Raw genomic sequence first — 25,748 nt, 5'->3', positions numbered from 1 at the left:
CCGCCCCTTCCGGCCCCGGTGCACCCCGGGCCCCGTAGTTCCCGGGGCCGCCATGAGCGCGGCCCGGCCCGGCCTGCGGCGGCTGCGCTCGGCCGCGGGCAGCGGCGGTACGGGCAGGGATGGGGTACGGGACAGGGAATGGGGTACGGGATAAGGGAATTGGGGTACGGGACAGGGAATGGGGGTACGGGACAGTGATGGAGTACGGGATAAGGGAATTAGGGTACGGGACAGGGAATGGGGTACGGGCAGGGATGGGGTACGGGACAGGGATGGGGTACGGGATAAGGGAATTGGGGTACGGGACAGGAAATGGGGTACGGGACAGGAAATGGGGTACGGGCAGGGAATAGGGTACGGGCAGGGAATGGGGTACGGGACAGGGAATTGGGGTACGGGACAGGGAATTGGGGTACGGGACAGGGATGGGGTACGGGGCAGGGAATGGGGTACGGGATAAGGGAATTGGGGTACGGGACAGGGATGGGGTACGGGGCAGGGAATGGGGTACGGGCAGGGATGGGGTACGGGGCAGGGAATGGGGTACGGGACAGGGAATGGGGTACGGGACAGGGAATGGGGGTACGGGACAGGGAATGGGGTACGGGACAGGGAATGGGGTACGGGATAAGGGAATTGGGGTACGGGACAGGGAATGGGGTACGGGACAGGGAATGGGGTACGGGACAGGGATGGGGTACGGGACAGGGATGGGGTACGGGACAGGGAATGGGGTACGGGACAGGGAATGGGGTACGGGATAAGGGAATTGGGGTACGGGACAGGGAATGGGGTACGGGACAGGGAATGGGGTACGGGACAGGGATGGGGTACGGGACAGGGAATGGGGTACGGGACAGGGAATGGGGTATGGGACAGGGATGGGGGTACTGGACAGGGATGGGGTACGGGACAGGGATGGGGTAAGGGACAGGGAATGGGGTACGGGCAGGGATGGGGTACGGGATAAGGGAATTGGGGTACAGGACAGGGAATGGGGTACGGGACAGGGAATGGGGGTACAGGCAGGGAATGGGGTACGGGCAGGGATGGGGTACGGGACGGGGAATGGGGTACGGGCAGGGATGGGGTACGGGACAGGGAATGGGGTACGGGCAGGGATGGGGTACGGGACAGGGATGGGGTACGGGACAGGGAATGGGGTACGGGCAGGGATGGGGTACGGGCAGGGATGGGGTACGGGACAGGGATGGGGTACGGGACAGGGAATGGGGGTACGGGACAGGGAATGGGGTACGGGCAGGGATGGGGTACGGGACAGGGATGGGGTATGGGACAGGGAATGGGGTACGGGACAGGGAATGGGGTACGGGCAGGGAATGGGGTATGGGACAGGGAATGGGGTACGGGCAGGGATGGGGTACGGGATAAGGGAATTGGGGTACGGGACAGGGAATGGGGTACGGGACAGGGAATGGGGGTACAGGACAGGGAATGGGGTACGGGATAAGGGAATTGGGGTACGGGACAGGGATGGGGGTACGGGCAGGGATGGGGTACAGGCAGGGAATGGGGTACGGGCAGGGAATAGGGTACGGGCAGGGAATGGGGTACGGGCAGGGATGGGGTACGGGACAGGGATGGGGTACGGGACGGGGAATGGGGTACGGGACAGGGATGGGGTACGGGCAGGGATGGGGTACTGGACAGGGATGGGGTACGGGCAGGGATGGGGTACGGGACAGGGATGGGGTACGGGACAGGGAATGGGGTATGGGACAGGGGATGGGGTACGGGCAGGGGATGGAGAGTATGGACAGGGGTGAGGATACAGGACAGGGGATGGAGAGTATGAGAGAGGGATCGTGGCTTTCTGGGGGTACGGGAAGAGGGGATCGAGGACACGGGGCATGCGGGAGAGGGGGAGCTGCTGCTCCGGGAAGGGGGGATCAGGGCTGAGCTGGGCACGGGGAGCGGCTGGGGCTGCACCAGGCTCCGGCCTGGCTGGGGACAGGGGCTGGGTGTCCTTGTCACGTCCCCCTTGGAGCGAGGGATGCACCTGGGCTGGGGATGCACCTCCTGCAGCCTCACCTGCGTCTGGGACACGTGTCCCCATCGCGTGACGTGTGACCCCCCCGTTGTCACCTGTTGCCACCTGTCTCGTGGGTCCTTCTGCCCTCCCTCGCCCCGTGCTGGCTCTGCTTGGGACCGGGGCACGTTCAGTGTTTGGGCTGGGACTAAGGGCAGGGAACTCGCCCTGGTCAGGGTCCCCTGGGTGGCTGGTGGCACATGGGGCTGTCACCGAGCCCTGTGAGGGGTGAAGGCAGCTTTCCTGCAGCCTGGAATCTCTCTGCCATGCCGTGCAGGGAGCCAGATCCAGGGCGCGCCCGGCGTCCCGCGGCAGAGCAGGAGGAGGAAGAGCCTCGCCATCGCCTACGAGGCAGGGCAGGGCGATGGGGCCGAGCCCCGGCGGGCGCGCTGGGAGCCACAGCACTGGCGGGAGCAGCTGCAGCGCATCCGGGACATGAGGAGCAGCAGGGATGCTCCCGTGGATGAGATGGGAGTGCACAGGTGCTATGACAGCAGTGCACCTCCAGAGGTAACAGCATTCCCACGGGGAACAGCATCCATGGGGAACAGCATTCCCACAGGGAACAGCATCCTACTGCCAGCTCCGGCAGGCACAGGAAAACACAGCCTCCATCATGCTCATGCTGCCCCTGGATCTGTCCCACTTGGGATATTTCCAGGACAGAAACTGGATCAGGACTCTGGGCTGGGATTGGTCCCAGAGGACGTGATGAATGTGAGGGGCAGCGCCGCTTTATGGAGCTGGCTGGCAGGGCATGAAGCCACATTCTTTCTTTTCCTTAAAAATCTCTGTAGGAGTCCAAGGAAGGTATCCAGCCAGGTGGAATACAGAGGAGTGTTGGGAGCGTCCAGGGGCAGGCTTAGAGGAGCAGTGGGAGCCACTGGAGTGGGGATGTGAGGATCACAGAATCCCACAGTTGATAGGGTTGGAAGTGGCTTTGGAGACCAGCTAATCCAACCCCACGGACTTGGAGCAGCAGGAGCCTCTGGAGTGGGAATGTGGGGATCACCCAGAGGCAGGCCCAGGGACGTGCTGGGCTCTGAGCGAGGGCTCTGGAGGACACAGCTGGACAGCCTCGGCACATGGAATGCTGTCCTTGCTGCTGGCATCCTGCCCTGGGCTTGGGTCCCCGGGGAGAAGGATGAGCTGTGACCCCGGAGCCAGAGAGCATCACACACTCTCAGCCACGTGGGTTGGCAGCTGTGGGGCCAGGGGACCACACGGAAATAGCTTCTCTTCCCTGGGGAAGCTGCATTGTTGCTTCCAAGAAGAAGTGGATGTTGTAACCCTCAGCTCCTCAGACCATTTCTTTGTACCCTGAGATTATCCTGCTTCCACGCAAGCAGGGATTTTTCCTGGTGCACCTGTGGTTTTGTAAACTTTGCAGGAGAGCTGGAGGGAGGATTGTGTCCCATGTTATCCTGGGTCATCTTGGGTTAGTTGCATCATCCTCCTCACTCTGGTGGGATGGAGTCACATCTGGGGAGGAAGAATTGGGAAATAGGAGGTGATAGCCTGGCTAATCCCTGCGTGGCAGCAGCAGAGGAATTCCTGAGATTTGTCCTTCTCTCCAGCCTCTGTCTTCCCAGTTGTTCAGAGTTGGTTCCCTGAGGAGCTCACTGGAGCCAGACACCCAGTTCCTACTGGAGCCTAGTGGGAAAGGGTTGGGATTTCAAAAGCTGCCTAAAGATGCAGCTTTCAAAAGATGCATGACAAATCACTGGGCGGTTGTGGCTGTGCATCCTGTGGGTCTCCTGGGAATGCCAGCCTCAGGAAAAGCTTTGCCCAGCCCTCTGTGGCGCAGCACTGCTGTCTTTGGAGTGAGATCCCAGCCGGCAGAGCTGCTCCCTGCCGTCTCACAGGTGCTGACAGCTGAGCTTGAAGGTGTTTCTTTTCTCTCTTTATTGTGTGGTGGAATTAAAAGGTTGTGGTTTATTCCTGTTGCAGCCTTTGGTCTCTTGGTGGATAGGGCTGAAGGGTGGGAGCACACCCTGCACTGAGCGTGGTGCCAGAGGTGCTGGATCCTCCCAGATCCTCCCAGGGCGTCTCAGTGTCCCCTGTGCCCCCAGGTTGTTGCCCTGATTTTTAAAAGTGTTAAGTTTTCTTTCATAGTTCTTTTGAAAGTTTTAAAGTTCTCATCAAACTTCTTTAGCCTTCTGATAATGTTTACATACTTGAGAGTCAGAGTTCCCACACAATTTCATGTATAAATAGAATAGTTTACCTATTTCTCTGAGGGCGGAGAGAAATGATGGATTGATCTTTGGACCAGTGTGGCTGGAGAGGTGGTAATTCCACCCTCCAATCCACGGTCACCTCTGGAATTCTAGAAATACCAGATGTTTGAATAAAGCCGGCTCTTTTTCTCTTTTGAGAAAAGCTTGTGTGTACTCATTTCGTGTCCAATAACACCACCAGGTGATGCGCTACCAGGTGCTGCTGGCCCTGATGCTGTCCAGCCAGACCAAGGACCAGGTGACGAGCGCTGCCATGCTGCGCCTGCGCCGGCGCGGCCTCACCGTGGACAGCGTGCTGCAGATGGACGATGAGACCCTGGGGCAGATCATTTATCCCGTGGGCTTCTGGAGGGTGAGTGCAGGATCGCCACAGGGACGCGGGGGAGCCCCCTGTGCCCTCCTTGTGGGGAGCTCTCCCCTGGAGTCAGGCTGGAAGCTGGATTTTACGCCAGTTTTGGCGCTTTTTACTGCCAGCAGGATGGGATTGTTGGCTGCAGGGCCTGTGTCCGTTTTCCCTGTGTTGGAGGGCAGCTTGGACTGTGTGCCTTTCCCCTTGGTTTTCCAGAACAAGGTGAAGTACATCAAGCAGACCACAGCCATCCTGAAGCAGAAGTACGGGGGGGACATCCCCAGCACTGTGGAGGAGCTGGTGCAGCTGCCAGGAGTTGGGCCCAAAATGGCTCATTTGGCCATGCACATTGCCTGGGACAGCGTGGCTGGGATAGGTAACCTGCACTGTGTTCTTGCCATCCCTCTCCCAAATCCCAATCCATTCCCCAGGCAGAGGGGAAGCACTGCAGCCCCAGCAGCCTGGTAAGATCCCTTTGGTTCAGTCATCTGCAGAGTATCTGGCTGGGGGAGCAACGTGACCCTCAGCCACTCACTCGGGGAGTTGTAGGATTTGAGCAGCTGCTGTTTCACCCCAAGTTTGATAGCAGAAATTCCCAAGGGAAGTCACAGCCCTGGGCAGCTGGTGCCAGATGGGGCTGGACCATCACCTGCAGGTCCTGGCCTGGGGCCCCTGGGGACAGATGAGTATTCCAAAAGGATGTGCTGCTTGATGGAAGAGCCCTGGGAAAGCCGGGAGGAGCGAGTGGGCGGGAGCTGGATGCTGCAGCCCCTCTGGTGACCATCAGCTGGACAGGCCGTGGCCCCTGCCCTGCTTCCAGCAGCCCTTGGGGTCTGTTGTTCTCCTGCTGTGGGGGAGGGAAGTCCAGAGGCAGCCAAACCAGCCAAGAGCTTTCCAAATAATTGTGTGCTCGGTTTTGATTTGGGAGGCAAGGCTTAGTCTTCCTGTTTACAGCAATTTCCTGGGGTTTGCCCAATTAGCCCCAGAGACAGGTTTATCACTGCTGATCTAACAATAATACACTTTGCATTCAGAGCTTTTGAGCTCAAAGCCCATTATAAACACTGCTCTAAGCCTCCCAAGCCCTCTCTGCTGGTGGGTATTATGAAATGTGTTTTCCATGCGGGCAGAGGAAGGGGCAGAGATCACAATTTGCGTAACTTCAGCTGAAACTCCGGGAGGATGAGAACGTGGAGAGGGAACGGGGGCCAGGCCCTGTGCCTGCTCCACGGAGCAGGGGAGCCTTGGGAGAGAGGAGAGGCTGGCTCGGACTGGGTGAGCCTGGGGAGAGGCAGACACACGCCCCAAATGCTTTTGGCTCCGGGCCAGGGAAGAAAATGTTTGTTCTTGGAGTGAGCCTCCCCTGCCCTGCGCTCCTGCCCCAGCCAGCTGCTCCTGCTGCCCCAGGGGAAGCCCTGCCCTGGGGGCTGTCACAGGCAGCTTTGGCTCTGCTCTCTCCGTTCAGGTGTGCCTGCCCCACCTAAACTCTGGGCTCTCCCTCCCCAGCTGTGGACACCCACGTGCACAGGATCTCAAACAGGCTCAAGTGGGTGAAGAAGGAGACCAAGAGCCCTGAGGAGACGCGGGTGGCACTGGAGGAGTGGCTGCCCAGGTGAGCCCCTGCTGGCTGCAGGAGCCAGGTCTGTACAAAGCCCTGCTTGGGGCACTTTTGGGGACTGCATTTTGGCTCCTTCCTCCTTCCAGGGTTGCAGTAGATGCAGGTGTTTCCCCTCTGCCAGAGCTACAGCAGCAGCATCTCACCTGCAGGGTGGTTCTGTTGCTGTCAGATGGATCAGTCACCACTAGTGGAGCTCTTGATCCCTGATTTTTGCCTTACCAAGCTGACCATGACCCAAGCCAGGTGCTTTTCCAAAGAGGGCCTTGCTGAGCCCAGTGACCACAGCAGCCTCAGCCCAGGGCTGGATTTTGGCCTTCACTGGTGGTTAATTTTCAGTATCAAACACCAGCTGGCACGTACAGAGGGACATCTCCACACCCGGCACGTGCCTGAGCACAGGCATTGCTCCCCCCAGCCCAGCAGGACCAGGAAAGGTTGGGAGGGCTGTTCTCAGCAGGGATCAGCAAGGGCTGGGAGGGCTGGGACTCACCTCCAGAAGGAACAGGCAGAAGGGGAAAGGGATCCCATTAACACCACAGGCTGTTCCTCACCCCTTCCAAGCAGCTGCATGGCACCGGTGCTGTTTGTCCCCTCACTGCAGGGACCTCTGGAAGGAGATAAACTGGCTCCTGGTGGGCTTTGGGCAGCAGACCTGCCTGCCTGTGAAGCCTCGCTGCAGCCAGTGCCTCAACCAAGACATTTGCCCGGCTGCCAAGAGACTCTGAGGGACCATCCAGCCTTGGGAGAGCCACAAAGCTGCTTGGGCTGAGCCCTGCTAAAGCTGGGCCTGGCACAGGGCTGGCAGTGTGACTGCGGGGGACAGGAGCCTGCTGCAGCAGCTCGAGGGAACAGCCACTGGCAAGGGCTCGGCTCCCCAGAGGAAAAAGGGGCTTTGAGAGGCAGCAGTCCTGCTGGGACACAGCCGAAGGCTCCAGCCTGGCTGAATGGCTGAGCACGGCCCAGCTGTGCCACACTGAGTCACTGGAGAGAAAAGCTTTGTCCTCGGGGACGTGCTGCTGCTTGTAAATACTCGTTTAATAAAGGTGGTGAGGGCTTTTTTTGCACCCACGAGGTTTGCTGGCATTTGTGTGACACTGGCTGAGGGGAGGAGGACGTGGGTGACCTCAGCAAGGCTGAACCATGGCAACCTGCCCTGCCAGGCTGAGAGCAGGCAGCACACACCTGCCCAGCCCTGCCACACCACCAGCTGTGCAGCCAACAGGACAAGAGCTGTGCCAGGGGACGTCCAGGGCGTACAGCAGGAGCAATTTCTTCATGGGAAAGGTTGTTAAACACTGGAAGGGACTGCCCGGGGAGGTGGTGGAGCTCCCATCCCTGCAGGTGTCCAGGGAAGGTCTGGACGTGGCACTCAGTGCTCTGGGGATGGGGCACAGGTTGGACTCGATGATCCCAGAGATCTTTTCCAGCCTTGGTGATCCTGGGATCCTGAGGTGCAGCTGAAGCCTTCCCAAGCCAGGAGCAGAGGGAATCACTGCCTGGACGAGCAACCTCTGGGTCCTGGCAGCAGAGCAGGGCCAGGAGCTGAGCCAGTGCCACTCTGTGTGTGCCACAAGGGTTGCGGCAGCCACGGGAGCCCGGCTGTGTCCCCAGGAGCCGACAGAGGGACAGCACCACCCCTGCGTTTTGTTCTTCAAAGAAAGGGCAGTGCTGACTTCATTGTGGAGCTTCAAAGGCGTAATTCCAGCTCCTCTTCAAAGAGGAAGCAAAGTTTACAATGTGCTAAAGGGCTGCAGTTCCGCCCTGGGCTCCCTGAGCAGCTGAGGAAGGAGCAGATAAGTGCTGGGTACATGGCAAACCAAGTTTATTACTGACATTACAGTGTACATGGTGGGTTTGCAATGCTGCTGCCAGCCTCAGACTTTATTGATTTTTCTTTTCCAAGTTAAATGTACAGGAACTGAATAATTACTACTGAGCTACAACAAGATGTCAGGAACGCAGTCATGCTTCAACCAGGAGCAGTTTCCAGGGACTAAGAGATTAAGATTTTCAATTTTACCAACACGGATTTGCACACCTGATTTCTTTTGATCTACATTCAACACTACACGAGGATTTTTTCCTTCCCCCCACCTCAACTGCAGCAGTCTGGGATGAGAAATGGGGTGCTGGGAGCAGGTCTGTGCTCTCTGACGTGCACCAGGCTGTCCTGGCACTGCTCTGCCCCGCGCAGCCCGGGCGCTGCCGGGGTTTGGCGACGCGGGCACGGGAAGCAATGTGCACAGCATGGAAAAGAGGGGCTCCTTCCAAACGTTGCCCAGAGAGAGAAGACAGTATTTTGGGATCCAGAAAGAGAGCAGGTAGCTCGAAGTGGGATGGGGAAGAGGTGTCCTGTTAATGGCAGAGCCCCAAGGGGAGGCAGCCTCTCCACATCCTCCATCACCCCAGTGCCTGTCTCATCACCCACAGCCAAACACCTGCACCAGTTCCTCTTCAAAGTCATTATTTTCAACCTGTTCAGCCCATCAACAATCCTAAAAGATAACTTTCATCAAGAGAACTCATCTCCTTCACCCCTGAGGCTCTGCACTCTCTCCTGCCAGCAGCATAAGGCTACAGGCACCAGCTGCTGCCCAGGGGAGCCAAACACCCTGTGCTAAGCCCCAGCCTGCTGCTGAGGAGAGCAGAGGATGGCATAAGGCACCTTTTAGCTCCACAGTTTGGAAATACCTCAGGAAATCCGTGCAGAGCCATTCCCACACCCGCAGCACGCTGACCAGCCAAGGGTTCTATCCCAGAAGGCTGGAGTGAGGCAGGGCGCAGCCACAGCTCCGTGCTCACCCCTCATCCATGGCCAGCTAGCTGGGCAAAGTGGCTCTGTGTTCCCACAGCAGGGCTGGGGTCGCTGCTGGAGCGTGGGAGGCAGTGGGGCAGCCCCAGCCCCTGCCCTGCTAACTCAGCTCTGCAGCTCAGCGGAGTCACCTTCACCCACACAGCCAGAGGCAGCAGCTAAGAGCCTAAATGGGCTAAATCTGTAGTGCTTTAAAGACACACTCTGGATGCCCAGAGCGGGGCTCTGGAGGAGGCAGGGGAAGCCAGAGGTGCTGCCCAGCCGTCACACAGTGCCTGCTCCACCTGCAGCCCCACGGCTTGGGAGCATGTCCTTCACACGGTGACACTCCCGGGCTGGGGACACCAAATCCCAGCCCGGGTGGGACCTGGAGCAGCCCCAGTCCCGGCGCTGAGCCTCAGTTAGAGCTGCATCCCTGTGCTCCCTCCTGGAAGCAGATGTTGGGTCATCCCCACTTCCAGGTCTGTCCAAAGGGTTTTTGTAGCATCTCGTGGTTCTCATCTTCGTGCTCCGTGGGGCAGGACTGGTCCCGCTCCCTCCTTCCCCTGCCACATCCACGCCTGCAGGTGGGGAGAGCTGTGGCCTTTGGGTTTGGGGTTTGCTTTTAAACCCCACCCTGTCCCCTCTGCAGAGCTGTTTGGGGTGAAAAATGGGCTTTTACTGCCTGGGGAGGAGCTGCTGGTGGGGGGAGATGTTCCTAAACTAACTGGGAACACATGGGACTTCATTAAAAAAACAAAAAAAAACAACAAAACAAACGTTTTTGCTTCAATAGCAAAGCCAACAAACAATTTCCAGCCACAGTCCATTTTCCCATGGTGGGAGTAGCCAATGCTGGGCACGGGGAGCTGGGGAGGGGTCCCTGGCACCCCCACCACGAGCCGTGAGATGTTCCCACAGGGGCACCGAGCATCCCATGGGGCTCAGTCTGGGACACCCACAAAGCCAAAACACCCCACATAAAAAGTAAAAAAGAAGTAACAGAAGCCTAAATGATGCAGGTAAGAAACAAGAGTTAAAATTCTTCCAGTCCTTTCTCACAGGAACGGGGGACGGCAGGCAGCCGGAGCCGGGCTCAAGAGCAAGCAAGAAAAGGAGCTTTGGTCACATTTTTCTTATGAGAATCGCTGGTGAGTAACAACAATAATAATAACAACAATAATAATAAAAAATAAAAATAAAAAGGACTTTAAAATACGCCTTGTAAAAGCAACCAGTGAAGAGCAGAGCACAAAGCATCTCACGTGGACACCGAAGGACAGGGCGGAGGCCCCCCAGAAACGTCCGAGCTGGGGCGGGAGGGCACCGGCAGGGCTCAGAAATTGCTGAAAATCTCCCGTTTCTTGTTCCAGTCCATCTGCGGCGCTCGCTTCTTCACACGCTTGGCCCTCACCTTCTCCTTGGCCTCGGCGGCCGTGGGGCTCAGGCTCAGCCCGCTCTCCTCAAACGGGTCCTTCTTGTCCGTGTCGCCGTCCTGCAGGGGAAGGGACGGGCTGCCAGCACCCCCACAGCACCGCGCTGCCCGCAGCCCCTCGGGGCATCCCCGAGCCCGGAAACCCCCCGGGATCGCCGAGCCCCGGCTGCGCCCCGTGCCCACCTCGTCACCAGCCCAGGGCCACACCCCGGTGCTCCTCTGGGGACTCCACCACCTCCCTGGGCACCTCCAGGGCTTAACAACCCCTCCCACGAAGGATTTCCGTGGGTATTCTCAGTTCAGTCAGAGAGAAAAGGAGAAAGATTTCTGAGAAAAAGTCCAAGAAGAATATAAACTATTCTCTTTCTATTCATATTGTTTATAGATATGTTCTACCACCGGGTACTATTCATAGTACACCAATAGTATAAAATTATTTCACTTTAAGACCAATAAAATTAGACTTCACAATATTCTCGATAAAAGAGAGACATACTTTAAATAAACTTCCATTCTTTACCTTCTAAATGTAAAGTCATTTCATTCCTGTCCCTACCTCAACAGCAACAGATTTCCTCCAGCCTGCACAATAAGCAAATGCTCTGGGATGTTTTTTTAGGTCAAAGCCCCCTCCCTGTGCCATGCCCATGGTTTCACTGGCAGCAGCATCCCTGTGGCCATGGAGCTGATTGTAACACTGCATTCTGTGGGGGTGCTTCTCCTGCCTGAAGCTGTGTGACTGCACAGCTGGAACAGGAACAGCAGGACCACAGGAGGTGCTGCCCAGCTGCACTCGTGTCAGGTGTGGGCAAGCACACAGCATGGAGAGCTTTGGTTTTAGGGAAACATTGCAGAGCTTTCCTGCTGGCACTGCTGCCCCTGCATGCATGCCCAGCTCTGAAACTGAGTGCACAGACCCTGCTGATAACCGTGGGCAGGGCCCTCCACCAGCAGCACGGAGATAACGGCACCGGCCTTGCCGGGCTGAACTGAGCCAAACTGAGCCCAGGGAACCCCCAGGCCCCAGGGACTTTGCCTTCTTGCCAGGACAGGAGCCCTGAACAGCCCCAGGGTGACTCCATGGCAGGAGGGCTCTGGCACAGCTCCCTTCTCCAGCTTCTCCACCCCAGGGACTCTGCTCGTCGTGCAGTGACCCTGCAGCGGCCCAAGGCTGACGTGGGGGGACAGCACAAGGCTCCCCGCAGGACAGGACCCAGCCTGGCTCTGCCAGGGCAGACATCAGGACATGCATTATTCAGTGCTCACAGGGAACCTGGCAGATTGCAGGCGCTTGGCCACAGCTGGTGCCCGAGGGGCTGTGGGTGCCCAGAGAGGCCACCTGAGCACTTGGTGCTGGCACACTCCTGCTCCCAAGTGTCCTGGGGCAGGGGACAGCATGGCACAGACCCCCCAGGGCATCTGCATGGAGACTTTGCTCTGTTTATAGCAGAACCTTGTGCTGAAGATAAATTTTTGAGCACTTTGCAAATCCCCTACTTCTTAATACAAATCCCCACTTCTTATTTTAAGAGGAAAACAAAACATGCTAAATCATTAACACCTGAGAATGCCAATCTGTGCCTCGTGTTGACTTTTGGTTGCCACTTCACCTTGCCCAACAAGTTTTGTCCCTTTCCAGTGTTGAGCCACACCACAGAAACCCCTTCAGCCCAGCCTGCCACCAAAAACAACTCCTCCCCTCCTTTAAACACTGTGATAAATTCACCATGCTCCAAACTGAAAAAATAATTGGCTTTTTTAAAATTTTAGCCTGTCCTGCCAGCAGCACTTGAGCCTCACAGCTGTGTTCCTCAGGGATCCCCAGCCTTGCTGTGGCTCATCAGTGTAAGTACACCTCAGATCCCAAATCCTGCAGACATCCCTTCACCTCCCACCTCCCAAACTACCCAAGCAGGAATCACTGCCCAAGAAGCTGCCAGTGAACCCCCACAGTGCAAGGGATGAGAGAAAACCCTGGGTTTTGGTTGCTGGGTGGGTACAAGTGAACCCAAGTCTGGGAGATAAACTGAAAGCTCATCAGTACCCAGCACGGTGAGGCAGGACTGTACCCACAGCAGGGTGGAAAAGGGACAGGAGGTGTTTGGGGTTTTTACCTCGGATTCCTTCCCAGGACTCTGCAGGTCGCTGTGAGATGAGGATGTGGATCCTCCGTTCAGCTGGAGGAAAGGAAAACGTCAGTCTGGTCTGTGCCAGGCCGAGTGAAACATAAACACAACAAATCCCCAGGGCTGGGCTGCTCCAGGGCTGGAATGGAGCCTGGAGGGAGGGGATGCTCCTGCTGAGCTCCCTGGCGCTCCCAGCAGAGCTGCTGCTCTCCCACAGCCCCAGGCAGAGCGTGGTCCCATCCTGCCACAGCTGGGACATTGCCACCTCCTCCTCCTCTCTCCCTGGGATTAAACGGGACTGAAATTGGCCTTGCTCAACCCCTAAATTAAAGCTGTAGTGGGGAGTAATTAAAACCAGGCAGCAGTAAAGCTGAGCTAAATGAGCCTTGGGGACCTGAGCATCCAGGCTCACCTGGCACAGGTGAGAGCCAGGGACAGACCCTGATCCCTCCTGGTCCCTGAGGCTGCTGCCTCTCTGGGGCAGGTGAGGACTCACCTGAGGCTGTGCAGATCCGTTTGTCATGGGCTGGGGTAGCACACCTGGACACAGTAAACACGCAGAACACACCGTGAGCACCCTCAGCTGGGACTGCTGCCTCAGCAGCATCACCTGCCACCCCGCCCCTTCCTCCTCCCTGCCCACCCCACCAGCTCCTCCTGTCCCCTCACTTTGTCCTGTGCTGTTTCCCAGCCCACACAAAAGCCTTTCCCCTCTCCCTGTGCCCTTCTAGTACCACATCCCTGCCAGATCCCCTGAATGCACTCCACTTCACCCTTTTGATAAGAAGAAAAAGCCTGCAAGGAAGAGAACCAAGTGACCTCCTTCTATAGCCACTATCTGCAGCACACTCCCTTTTTTTTTTTTTTTGGACCATTAGGTTTTTTTTTTTTTTCATAAGTTCTTTAATCAAAAATCTTAAAAGTCAGCTCAAAAATCTTCATCAGAATCAGCACCATGGTGTTGTCACAACAGTGTCTGGCACACAACCTGCTCCCCCCAAGCACTCTGGAATTTTTTTTTTTTGCTCACTTCCAATGATTTACTCTAACAATAGCCCACACAAAGGCAAATTTCATGCATTTAAGCTGCCAGTCACCACGACCAAGTCATCACCCCAGGCATTACCGTGTCTCACTGTCCCAGACTAACAGATGTGTTAATTGGGACAGGATTAATAACTGAATCATGTCAAGCATGGACGCTTTCCCTAGGGACTGGCTGGGGGCTGCATCACTGCAGACTGCAGGGATTTCTGGAGCAAAGCAGAAAAATAAACCCAAATCGTGATTTTTGAGAGCGTGCTGGTGCAAAAACCTCCGTGTGGCTTTGGGATCCTTAAATATTTTATTGCAGTGAATGCTGGGCTCGTGTTTAGAGTAGGAGAAACTCTGAGTATGAGAAGAGTCAGCTCACACAGATGTTTATGTCACTGGTATCATAAGTAGCTAAATTTTAGATTATTTAAATGAAAAGCTTCAGATGACATGGAATAAGAAAAGTGGGACTGGACTTCAAAACCAAATTAGCCATATCTAGAAATACTTAATCTAAAAGCCACTGATTTGGTTAAAGGTTGAGGTGCTCAGGATGAGCTGCAAGGCTTGGGAAGTGTCAGTCTGAGGTCGAAGCAGACCAGTTCAAGAGGACAATTATTATTTCCTCTCAGCAAATTATTATTTCCCCAGCAAACAGCCGAATTCACCAGAGCCCTTTGGCACCTGGCAGGTGCCAGGCAGACCCAACTCCTGCTCCCTGGTGAATGCAGGGCCTGGAGCCCCCAGCCACCCTCCCCAGGGCTCTGTCCCCTGCCTGGAACAAGGGCTCCTTTATGGCAGTGCCAGCAGCCAGCCCCGCTCCTGTCGGAGCATCTGACACCCTGTGGCTCCCCAGCAGTGCCTGACCCATTTCTGGGGACAAATCTGCCCATTGAGCATCCCGGGGATCAGATAAGGAACAGCTGTGCTGGGAAACAGAGCTGCCCATTGAGCAGGGGACGGGCCAGGCGGGGAGCCCTGGCCCCACCGGCAGCGGGGCAGGTTGGGCAGTGGATGAGCAGCTTTCCCTGCCAGGTTTCAGCAGCCTGGAAAACATCTCCTGCCCCAGCCATGCCGTGATCAGCCGGCGTGGAGCCCTTCCCCCTGCACAGGGACTCTCCAGGTGCCCACAGGCTCCTTCACTGGAGCAAAGAGCCACCAGGGAATCAGAGAATCGTGGAGTCATTGGGGTTGGAAGGGACCTTAAAGCTCACCCAGTCCCACCATGGGCAGGGACACCTTCCACTGGAACAGCCCTGTCCAACCTGGCTTTGAAGGCTCCCCCAAACCCCAGCACACCTCAGTCCCTTGGTGGCAGCGAGTTCCAGAGCTAATTATTCACCCTCTAAAAGCAACAAAGTGCTTTTTGGCAGGCTGAGGGTGTATTCTCACTATTTATAAATAGCTGGGTGGTGCTCAGGAAACTACTGAGGGATGAGGCAGGAGGGAAATGTGACTCTCCCTCGCTCCCGAGATCCCACCCGCGGCACCGTGAGTCACGGGCCAGGCTCACCCTGGCAAAGGAAGCTCTCACCTTTGGTGTGCTCCTCCGTGGGGGTCACCCCCAGCTTCTTGAAGTACTCGTCTGTCTCGGGGTCCACCACCAGGAGCCTGGCTTCGCTCTCCCTGGATTTGATGTGGGACACCACCTCCGAGTGCCGCAGGCCCTCCACGTTTATCCCGTTCACCTGCGCAGCGACAGCATCACAACCCAAGCCCGTGCCCGGCGGGCAGCTCCTGGCTCCCACACACCCCCCTTTCCCTCAGGGGTGGCATTTTCCTTTCTTTGTTCCTGTTGGGATGACAGGAAGGCTGCAGGCTTTTTCCTTCCCCCTCCCCAGCCAAGCACAGCCTCCTAAACCCCCCCAGTGCCTGCCAGAGCATCCTCCCTGTTACCTCTGGCCGCATCCCAAACACACCCATGGGCAATCAGAGACCCCAGGCTCCCACCAACACCCTCTGCCCGCCCTCTCCGGTGCTGTCAAACCCAGCCTTCCCCCTGGACGTGTCCCGGAATCTCAGGCTGCCTGTGGGCACAGACCCGGGGCTGGGTGCACCCCCGTGTCTGTGGCACCACCGTGCCACCCTTCACCCCCTGCGATGGAAATTTGTGGCCCTGCGGGGATTTTTGTGCCCCTGATGGGCGAGTCCCTGTGCCTGGGGCAGGGATTCATCCCTCCCAGGACCTCCAGGGAACGTGATCCCGATTGTTCCCGCAGCAGCCAGGGGACAATGGTGACTCAGGACATTGTTGGGTGGCAATGAATCACCCTTTGTCCCGCCGGGAAGGGCCCGGCAGCCTCGGCACGACCCAGTGCTCGTCCTCATCCAAAGGGACGAGCAGAGCCTGAGCTCCAAACTCTGGGATCCCCTTTGCAGGGAAGCAGGTTCCCCCTGCTCCTCAGGGCACAGCTGCAAGGGCTGGGATGAGAAGAAACCCCTTCCAGGCTCTGCCCCCATTCCAGGTGCTGCCAGCCTCAGCTGCCAGCTCGCAGCCCCGCTCCATCCCTGTCCTGCCACTCCAGCTCACCCCAATCCATGCCCAGGGCTGCTCCCCCCACCGCTGGCACAGGGCTGGGGGGCATCAAATATTTATCCCAGCCCCAAAGAGCAGGCAGGGAGGGGATCGGGTTTCCAAGCTCGCCAGCTCACCCCGAGCTGCTTTGTGTGTGCCAGGCCCTGGGCCAAGCCCATAAATAAATAACGGGACCCCTGGATGTGACACCACCCGGCCACTGCCAGCCGTGCCCTGGCCCCACGCTGCTCCCAGCATTAAACTTTCAGCTGCTGGGAAGAGGCAGCAGCTCCCACTGGCTGGGGAATAATTCTTCATGGGCCTGGAAAGCAGGAGAGTGCTCTGGTCTGAGGATTCTCCCAGCTCACGCTCTTCCAGGCGTGCAAATCCCATTCCTGCTCTGAGCCAGGAGCAGGGGCCACAGCCTGGGCCCTATGGGGTGGTTTTGGGGTGCAAGCTCCTGGGGAACAGCACAAGCAGGGGATATCCACGTGCTCCCACAGGGAAAGGGCTGATGGCTGCTGTCAGTCCCTGCCTGTCCCTCTGCCCAGACAGGCAGCTCTGGATGAGGGAACCTCCTTCTCCAGGAACAACACAACCCACAAGCCAAAGACAGGGCAATTCCCAGCCCCATCTTGGACAAAAAGTGCTGTCCAGCATGTGGTAACCAGCAAGATGCTTCCAAGAACGCTTATCCCCCATCTTTCATGATTTTGTGTCTTAAAATCTCTGCAAAGCCTCTTCTCCTGTTTTTGCAAGCATTCCCTGGCAGGGCATCAGCTCAGCTGGGCAGCACCAACCCGGCCTCATGCCCACAGTCACCTGCCCAGCCCTCCTTGGTGCCAGCCAGAGCCACCACAGCACCCTGGGGACGTAAGTGGCCTCGGCAGCGCTGGGGAATGGCAGGACTCGGTAGTCTTGGAGGGCTTTCCCAGCCTAAGGAACTCCAAGTTTCCACTCTGTAGTTCTACACAGAGCCCACAAATGCCCACTCGGCCGGAGGGGAGGGAGCAGCCCCGCCAGCCTTAGGAACCGAGTGAGAGGAACACAGGGGGGATCAGATGGGCAAGGTCGTGGGCTGGGGGTGGTTCCAGCTTGCCCAGGGTCCCACCCGTGCTGCTGCCCCCCGTTACCTCCACCAGGCGGTCCTGGGGCCGCAGCCCCGCCCGGGACGCGGGCGAGTCGGGATCCACCGAGCGGATGAACTGCCCCGGCCGCGACTTCTCGCTGTGCAGGTTGAAGCCGTAGCCATTGGGGCCTTTCTTCAGGTGGCACAGACGTGGGCACAGCTCCTTCTGGCCGTTTAAATCCTGGTTCATGGAGGAGAGGGTGGGGGAGACGAGGCACGGGGGTTAACGGGTGGCTTTGGGGTGGCTCTCAGGCAGATGTGACCGTAAATAAAGCCCCGAGGAAGCGCCGTATCTGCCCCCCGTCCTCAGCATGGGGACAGGTTAACAAATGGATTTCCTCTCATTGAGTCTATTTTCGAAACCCAATTGTCCAAAACCACTCCAGAAAAATGAAAACAAAACAAAAAATGCATTTCCTTCGGCAGGAGTGGCTCAGCTTAATCCACCCTCAGGCTGGGACCCCCCTCCACCCCGGCAGCGGCCGAGCCCCAGCCCCAGGCAGGGAGGAACCAAGGCCCAGTTGTGCTTTGCCCAGGTTCACCCAGACCTGGGATTAACCTCAGGCAGGTATTTAAGGCAGTGCCACTCCCTTGGTCTCGGTGACAGCGGCGTCACCCACTGGTGCCCTCCCCTCCCAGCGAGGAGGGACCCAAAGGATGAACCCGAACATCCAAGAGCTCCCTGCAGCTGGGGAAGGCTGAGCTTGGCAGGATGAACAGCACAGGGGCAAGTGAGGAGGTCAGTGCTTCTCCTCATGCCATGGGAAATGCTTTATGGCTCCCGGGGTGGCCAGGGAGCAACAAATCCTGGTTTTCTCCAGGTCTTCAGGACCCACTACATTCCCACCAGCAGCCCTCGTACCAGGCAGCTCCAGCTTGTGGCACAGCACCACATCCCGGGAAAAGGCACCTTGGAGATTCAGGGTGTTCATTTTCACCCAGGGTTTAAGGAAGACATCCCCCCTGGATGAGTTTTAACCTTCCCTCAGCAGGAGCACCACTGCTCCCTGCCTGCCCACGGAGAGGATTTGTCTGGGATCACATTCACAGGGAAATCTCTTACAGCCTTTCCCTCCAAATTAAAAATCCAGGCAGCAATTTCCTCCTCCTTCCTCTCTTGGCTGAAAGGCACCATGAAACACCAAACCTCCCAAATCCTTCACCCCCTCAAGGAGGGATTTTACAGAGGAGAACAAAGTGGGGACACAGAGGGATCACTACCAAGGATCCTGTGCTGGGGGATGGAATTTGCATAGAATTCCAGATGGGGTGGAAGGGACATTAAAGATCACCTTGTTCCAGTCCCCTGCCACAGCAGGGACATCTCCCACCGTCCCAGGCTGCTCCAAGCCCTGTCCAGCCTGGCCTGGGACACTGCCAGGGATCCAGGGGCAGCCACAGCTGCTCTGGGCAATTTTGGCTGTGGCTGCAATGCCGGGGGACAGACGTGGGTCAGGGCTCAGCACCAGCCTGACCAGCCCAATCCCGGCATCCAGGAAGAAATGGGGATGCAAAATGACCAGCCTTTACACACAGAATGGCTCAGGAGGGGAGGAACCACCGAAGGTCATCCAAGTCCAATCTCCCTGTTCAAGCAGAATTCCCCAGAGCCCATCACTCAGGATTGTGTCTTTCCTCAGGCACAGGAGGGGCACCTTAACCACCAAATTCCTCAAAAACTGCTCTCACACAAGGGTCACCATCAGCAGTGCCCATCATAGGCCTGGGGGCACACTCAAAACTGCTGAATTTTACAGAGATTCCCTTAGTAAATGCATTTTTTATTAAATACCAGCTCGTGGTGTTGACATCTCAATCCCAGATGGGTTCTTAAAGGAGAAAAGTTATCGGTGAACAGCCCAAACCAGGATGGGGCTCCAAGCCCCTCCTGTACCTGCTCACACACCCGGGGCAGCCCTGCACCCCCATCCTCTCCCTCTGCACGTTTGACCCTGCTGCACTTTTCCCATGGCCCCGCAGCAGCCAGTTCACCCTATCTGCAAACATTTCCAGCCTGCCTCGGAGCTCTTCAAAAACTGAAGAAAACAGGAAATGATTCAACTGGCCCAAGAGGGCTGGACTCGAGTGACCTGAAAGGACACACGGGGCTCTGTGTGGCAGGACAAGGGGAGCGCCTCTGGGGTCACCAAAGTGCAGCTGGGATCACCAAAATCCACCTGGGATCACCTCTTCGGGTTTAAAAAGGACCTTTTAAAACCATTTTCCTCCTGCTCCATCTGTACAGGGTCACAGCTCCTGCAGCAGTGTGAAAACACAGAGAAATCCCTGAAAATCACCCAAAAATCTGTGCTGGAGGTGCTGTCCCAGCGTGGGGATCCCTTGGGGACACCCTGGCAGGGGCAGTCCCTCCTCCTGCAGGGCATCCCCCGGGATCAGCAGTGAAATCAAATTACTCACTAAATAAACCACAGAGGGAAAAGCTTCACTGCAGGATCCCTTTGGCTGGGAGGCTGCTGCCTTGTGCCACGTCCTCCGTGGGCTTGTGCTGCTTCCCCTGCAGAATCTCGAGTGCAAGGCCCTTAACTGGAATGAATTCAAGGCATTCATTTTAAAATACACATACATATAAAAAAATAATCCCAATTCAGCATCTGTTCTGGGCAGAAATCCTCGGGGGAAACTGCTTATCCTCCCGCAGAGATGATCCGGGGCTTTTGCTGGGCTCCTAAAGCTCCCAGCTAACGCAATCCTTGGCTGCTGGAGGAAACAGCTTTTGGAGCTGAGCTCTGCAAAGCCCCTCTCTGGGATGAAGCAGAGGCTGAGCTCCCCTCAGCCCCTGCTCACACCCCAGGACACGGAGCCGCTGCCTCTCCTGCCAGCTCCGCTCTCTATTTTCCTTTCGACCCGTGCCAGCCTTCCCCCGGCTGTGTTCTGGGAAGATATTTCCCGAGTTCCCGGGGGGGATTTGGCCTTTGTGAAACCCAAGTTCCCCTGGAACAGCAGCGTTATCTGGGCTTCCCAGGATCCTGCCTGCAGAGCGGCTCCGGAGGAGGCTGCGCCGCCTCTCACAGCCAGCACTCCAAAGCCAGCTTGGATTGAGTTACATCCACATGGATGCTGTAAAGCAACAAAATTCAACTCGATTTTTTGCTCTCAGAAAGCAAAAAATTGCCCCACACGCACAATAAAAAAAAAAAAATTGCAAAAGGAAGCTTTTTTTTCCCCCCTCCCAGGAATCCAGGCACTTCCAGCAGCCACTGATTTTATGAGCTGGATTAAGCAGGGCACACTCCATCCCTGTCTGTGCCATCCCCAGGAATGTCTGTGCCGATAAAGGCTGCCTGCATGGTGAGCTGCACTCACACCCCATCCCTGGAGCTGCAGCTTGGGGCAACCCAGCTGCATTTTCCAAGGAAAAAGGTTTCGGAAGCGCAGCTCAAGCTGGTCCATTTAAAAATGCACAAACAAGACATTAAATAACAATGAAACGCTTTCAGTGAAATTAAAAAAAAATGATTGGGTGTTGCCAGCTCTCACAATCTCATGGCAACTCTTCGCAGCATCTGATTTTTTATTTCCCTTAGAGTTTCCAGCGCTGCTGATGGGAACGGGGGGTCCCTCAGGGACACCCCCCTGGCTCATGGGGTCACCCTGGGTCTCCCCAGAGCTCCCCCTTGGCCCATGGGGTGCCCCAGGCCTGGCTCTGTGCCACCCCGTGCAGGTCCCTGCAGTGACCGGGGCCCTTGCCATTCCGTACCCCTGGGGCTGGTGTCACAAACGTCACCAGCTGCGATTAACGAGGGTTTCCACACCATCCATCAGCACAGGCAGCCTCCATGCAAGCCCCAAAAGGAGCCAAACTCCCCTCCTGGGTTTTGAGGGGCAGCAGAGCACCCCCCAAGCTCTGTTACCCAACCAAACCCACCTGCCCCTACAAAAGCCCCTCCCCAGCTCAAGGCCACCGGAGACCCTCTTGCTGCCACTGCTGACCCAGCCCTGAGCCACAGCCCAGGACAGGGACGTCCCCTGCTCCCCACAGCCCCGTGTCACCACTGTCCCCAAGGCCAGGGACTCACAGAACCAACCTGCACCTTCAGCCTGACCCTGAGCAGGGCCGGGGACAAAAAGGGCATTTCAGACCCAGCCCAGACAGCTGCAGGAACACCCACGGTGTCTCCACACTGGTGGCCACAGTGGGTGCCACACTGGTGGCCGGGTCCCAGGCCTGTCCCCAGCCCCTCTGCCCCACAGTGGGCTAAAACACCTCGAAAGCCACTTAGGGCTTCATTCCAGGAATAAAGAAGAAATAGTCCACACCAGTGCCAGTGTGGACAGCGGCTCTCCTGGGTCCTCCAGGAGAGGAGGAGGGAGAGGAGGACACACACACACACACACACACACACACAGAGCTACTCCAGAGGCCGAGGCCAGGTTGGTACCATCACCCTGGGATCCTGGTGGCTCCTGCCGTGCCTTGGCCACGATGTCACCGAGCCCTCAGCACGGGGGTCACCCCAAACCTGCTCCCAGGCGGAGGGACACCGGGCCAGGCAGGAAGGGCAGGGTGTCCCTCGGGGTGTCCCACGATGGCAGCAGGAGCTCCAGCCCTGCCCGTGCCTCGGAGTGGGGATTTACTGAACTCCACCAAGCTCATCCCCTGGGTGTGCCACCCATAATCACCGGGATCAGGGCTCTAATCGGCTCAGTCCTGCCTGGGACCACCTCACCCTGCTCCTGACACCAGCCTGTTCCCCTGTGCCCATCCCAGGGGCTTCGCCAAAAAGGCTCCAGTCGCCCCTGCTGGGAATTGCAGCACCTGGATGCACTCCAGGATCAGCCAGGACAGGTCAAACCTTTCCATCCCTGCTTGGCAGAGCTGGAGAAAACCCAGGCAGGAGCATTCCTGCCTAATTTGCATTGTTAACATACTTTAAGTCAGCAGCCATGGTGTTTCCTCTCCTTTTCCTGTGGTTTTGGTGGGAAAATGGCTCCTTTGCTCCCTCCAAAACAAACCTCAGCAGCAGAACCCACCGGGGCTGGGGGACACCGGGCTCCTGCCCTGCCCTGGGGACACCTTGGGACATGGAGCTGTCCCGAGGGGACAGAGAACACTGCTCAGAGCCCTGGTGTCCTTTCCCACTGTCTGGGAAATGTCCATTTGCCCCCAGCTGGGACTTCTCCAGCCCTGCACTTCGGACTCTCCAGTGCAGGCCAGCGGTGAGGGATGCAGGGAGGGGCACGCACAGCCACCTGCGGGGTTGTGGGGCAGAAATGCGGGATCCTGACCCAAATCCAAACCCCAGCAGGCAGAGGAGCGAGGGGCAACACCGGGAGCCTGGAAAGAGCCAGGGAAGGGGAGAACCCAAGGCAGGCAAAGGGCCCAGGGGTTACTGCACCACCAGAACAAGGGACCCATTTACACCCCCTGCCAGGGGCACCCTCCCTTGGCAGTACTGGTTATACTGGGAGCTGAGCCGAGCCTCGGGCGAGCTTTAATTGCCACTATTACTACCACAGCTCTGTTGGAAGCTCAAAGGCTGCTGCCTGTGCACGGATTTAGGGACGTGCTGAACTTTAAGCAGATTTTAGTCACCGGTCTGGGAAGGGGAGGGGTGAAACCCCACTGCAGAGATGAGGAAAGCTGGGAGAAGCAGGAAAGCCCTCACCGTGCTGCCAGCAGTGCCCATGAGAAGCAGGAGGCTTTGGGATGGTGCCACGGCTGGAGTGGGATTGCTGCCTCCATTCTCCTCCTGCTCAGCGGGGCTGGGCTCCCTCCCCCTTCCCCTTCCCCCAGGAATGACTCAAATTTTCCCATTAAAGCAGCACCACAAAGGGGGCCATTGCAGCCCTGCCTGCCCCAGGGCACCTCGGTGACACGCGGGGAGGGGGACAGCAAGTGCCAAAGGAGCCTCAAACCCACCCGGAGAGCGGCACTGAGGCTGGGGGCAGGCAGAGCACCCCCGGGTCTGCTCTGGGGGGAGAGGACACGGCAGCTCTGCCCCCATCCCCAGGGCTGGCCAAGCACAGCCAGGATGCTCCCAGGGCTTCCCAAGGCCTGGCTGGTCCCAGCTCCACGCTGGGATGCTGCAGCCCCCTGCATGCTGCTGGGAGGGCTCGGGGCTCCTTCCATCCCTCCCTCCCTCCCTGCCGGCCGACACGTCTCCCCCAGCCCCATCCCCCGGCCGGAGTCAGCCTGAGCGGGCTCAAACTCCAGATGTTGGTGAAATGCTATAAATAACAGAGGGGGAGGGGAGACGGGGCTGGTGGGACGCCAGCAGCACCAAACACAAGCAGATGTTCCTCCCCTTCCCTTCCCTGCAGGGCCAGAGCTGGGACTGGGCAGGAAGGTGGCAGCTCCAGCATCCAGAGACACACCCCAGGCAGAGAATAAACCCACCCGAGGGTTTATTCCACCAGCAAACGGGAATAAACCCTTGGGCAGGAGCACAAACGGGAATAAACCCTTGGGCAGGAGCAGGAGCACAAACGGGAATAAACCCTTGGGCAGGAGCACAAATGGGAATAAACCCTTGGGCAGGAGCAGCAAACCCTTGGGCAGGAGCACAAACGGGAATAAACCCTCGGGCAGGAGCAGCAAATGGGAATAAACCCTCGGGCAGGAGCACAAATGGGAATAAACCCTCGGGCAGGAGCACAAACGGGAATAAACCCTCGGGCAGGAGCACAAACGGGAATAAACCCTCGGGCAGGAGCACAAACGGGAATAAACCCTCGGGCAGGAGCACAAACGGGAATAAACCCTCGGGCAGGAGCACAAACGGGAATAAACCCTCGGGCAGGAGCAGCAAACGGGAATAAACCCTCGGGCAGGAGCAGCAAACGGGAATAAACCCTCGGGCAGGAGCAGCAAACGGGAATAAACCCTCGGGCAGGAGCACAAATGGGAATAAACCCTCGGGCAGGAGCACAAATGGGAATAAACCCTCGGGCAGGAGCACAAATGGGAATAAACCCTCGGGCAGGGGCACAAACGGGAATAAACCCTCGGGCAGGGGCACAAACGGGAATAAACCCTCGGGCAGGAGCACAAACGGGAATAAACCCTCGGGCAGCAGCACAAACGGGAATAAACCCTCGGGCAGGAGCACAAATGGGAATAAACCCTCGGGCAGGAGCACAAACGGGAATAAACCCTTGGGCAGGAGCAGCAAACGGGAATAAACCCTTGGGCAGGAGCACAAACAACCTGCTCCCATTTTCATGCAGCCACAGCTGTAATTACCACCCGCCCCCGTTGCAGAGGAGGTGTTTCAGCTCTGACACGAATGGGCAGAAGAGGAAAACCTCACATCACTCCCCCAGCACAGACCTGGCAGCCCAGAGGCGCTCAGGGGACGCTCCTTCTTGCCAGCATCTCCCACGTTCACGTCTCGGCAGGACAAAGTTCCAGCAGCTCCCCGGGACTGCAGAGTGCCCACGGTCATCTCTACCCCGCAGAAAAGGAGGAGCTCAAACGTGGCTGAGCTGCCACCAAAAAGCTTTTGGGAGAGCCTGTGATGATCACCCTGGAATCAGCAGGCTTGCCTTCAGTCTCCCCAGGAGGAGAGCAGGGTGCTGCCGGCTCCCGATGGTGACAGCCCGAACTGTGCCTCACCTGGGTGTCACAGCCCCGGGCCACCACCGGGCCCCTCACCTGCCTGCCCCCAGCACTGGGCTGCTGCAGCTTCTCGAAACCTCTTGCATTATTCAAATTACTCCAATTACTCAAACTGCTCCAGTTGTGTTTGAGTGATAGAAACATTTTAAAAACAGGTATGTATTTTAAGGGCAGCGGACACCGAGGTTTGTGCTGCTCCCCCAGCATCCTCCTGCCACCCTGGGCAGCTGCACCAGCACACACCCAGTGCCCTTTGGATGCATCCCTGTCTCCCTCTGGATGCATCCCACCACTTTCTGTGCCAGCAGGCAGCACAAAGGCAGCGGGTGAGGATGGCAGTGAGTCTCCAATTAGCAATGGAACACGTCCAGCCACGGCTCCCCGGCAGGACCCACGGCCGAGCGGCTGCTGATGGGGTAATTTGGATATTGCTGGGATTTTTTTTCTGATGGCAGACGCTGAGAGGAGGAGGATCAGCCATGCCATGGAAGACCTGGACTCGCACCATGGCTCCCCTGAGGAGGGGAAGGATGATGCCCACAGGGGCACCAAGCCTCAGCAGGGTCCCGCTGGCCCCAGGGACACTTGCCCTGAGCCCTGCAGCCCTTTTGGGCACAGCTGAGGGGACAGTGGGGGTCACTGGTGCCAGGGTGGTGCAAAAGTCCTCACAAGAGATTAATGAGGCCCTTCACCATGCCATGCCACCAGAGCAGCAGCAAGAAGAGCTTTGCACTTCCCTGTGCCCTCCACCCAAGTGTCCAGCTCACCGCCAAGCCTGCTCCTTGCCAGGTGCTGTGCACAGGGTGCAGAGCTGTGCCAGCGCCCTGCCAGAGCCGAGCCCCAGGCACAGCCAGGGGCTTGTGATCCCAAGAAAGTGCCAG

At 57.6% G+C, this 25,748-nt stretch overlaps 2 protein-coding genes across 5 annotated transcripts in view; one reads left to right on the top strand and one right to left on the bottom strand.

Annotated features, from left to right (window-relative positions):
* The first annotated feature begins 17 nt into the window (after window positions 1–17).
* Window positions 18–10,253, top strand: NTHL1 (nth like DNA glycosylase 1). 3 transcript variants are annotated; one of them, XM_068207304.1, is made up of 6 exons: window positions 18–107; window positions 2,328–2,560; window positions 4,472–4,642; window positions 4,856–5,015; window positions 6,146–6,251; window positions 6,859–10,253. In XM_068207304.1, the coding sequence occupies exons 1-6, from the start codon at window positions 53–55 to the stop codon at window positions 6,980–6,982; spliced, it is 849 nt and encodes a 282-aa protein (XP_068063405.1). In that variant the 5' UTR covers window positions 18–52; the 3' UTR covers window positions 6,983–10,253. The 3 variants fall into 3 exon arrangements, with proteins under 3 accessions (XP_068063405.1, XP_068063404.1, XP_068063406.1); XM_068207303.1 differs by having other exon boundaries at window positions 53–107; window positions 2,289–2,560; XM_068207305.1 differs by lacking the exons at window positions 6,146–6,251; window positions 6,859–10,253 and adding an exon at window positions 5,295–5,577 and having other exon boundaries at window positions 53–107; window positions 2,289–2,560.
* Window positions 8,063–25,748, bottom strand: part of NHERF2 (NHERF family PDZ scaffold protein 2) — a 33,416-nt gene continuing 15,730 nt past the window's right edge. For both annotated transcript variants that reach the window (XM_068207301.1, XM_068207302.1), the window contains exons 3-7: window positions 17,293–17,469; window positions 15,179–15,332; window positions 13,106–13,149; window positions 12,598–12,660; window positions 8,063–10,543 (exon numbers count right to left, since the gene is read on the bottom strand). In XM_068207301.1, coding sequence (XP_068063402.1) covers window positions 10,385–10,543; window positions 12,598–12,660; window positions 13,106–13,149; window positions 15,179–15,332; window positions 17,293–17,469 — 597 coding nt within the window. In that variant the 3' untranslated portion in view covers window positions 8,063–10,384. The remainder of the gene's footprint in view (window positions 10,544–12,597; window positions 12,661–13,105; window positions 13,150–15,178; window positions 15,333–17,292; window positions 17,470–25,748) is intronic.

The sequence above is a fragment of the Anomalospiza imberbis genome, chromosome 16, assembly GCF_031753505.1.
Source record: "Anomalospiza imberbis isolate Cuckoo-Finch-1a 21T00152 chromosome 16, ASM3175350v1, whole genome shotgun sequence".
In the NCBI taxonomy this organism is placed as follows: domain Eukaryota; kingdom Metazoa; phylum Chordata; class Aves; order Passeriformes; family Viduidae; genus Anomalospiza; species Anomalospiza imberbis.
This window is presented reverse-complemented; position numbering and strand designations above follow the sequence as displayed.

Bases quoted from the DNA above. Each gene is read 5' to 3' on its own strand.
- NTHL1 (XM_068207303.1), top strand. From the start codon at position 53: ATGAGCGCGGCCCGGCCCGGCCTGCGGCGGCTGCGCTCGGCCGCGGGC. The intron at 4,643-4,855 runs GTGAGTGCAGGA...TTGGTTTTCCAG, and splicing joins ATCCCGTGGGCTTCTGGAGG to AACAAGGTGAAGTACATCAA. The intron at 5,016-6,145 runs GTAACCTGCACT...CTCCCTCCCCAG, and splicing joins GGACAGCGTGGCTGGGATAG to CTGTGGACACCCACGTGCAC.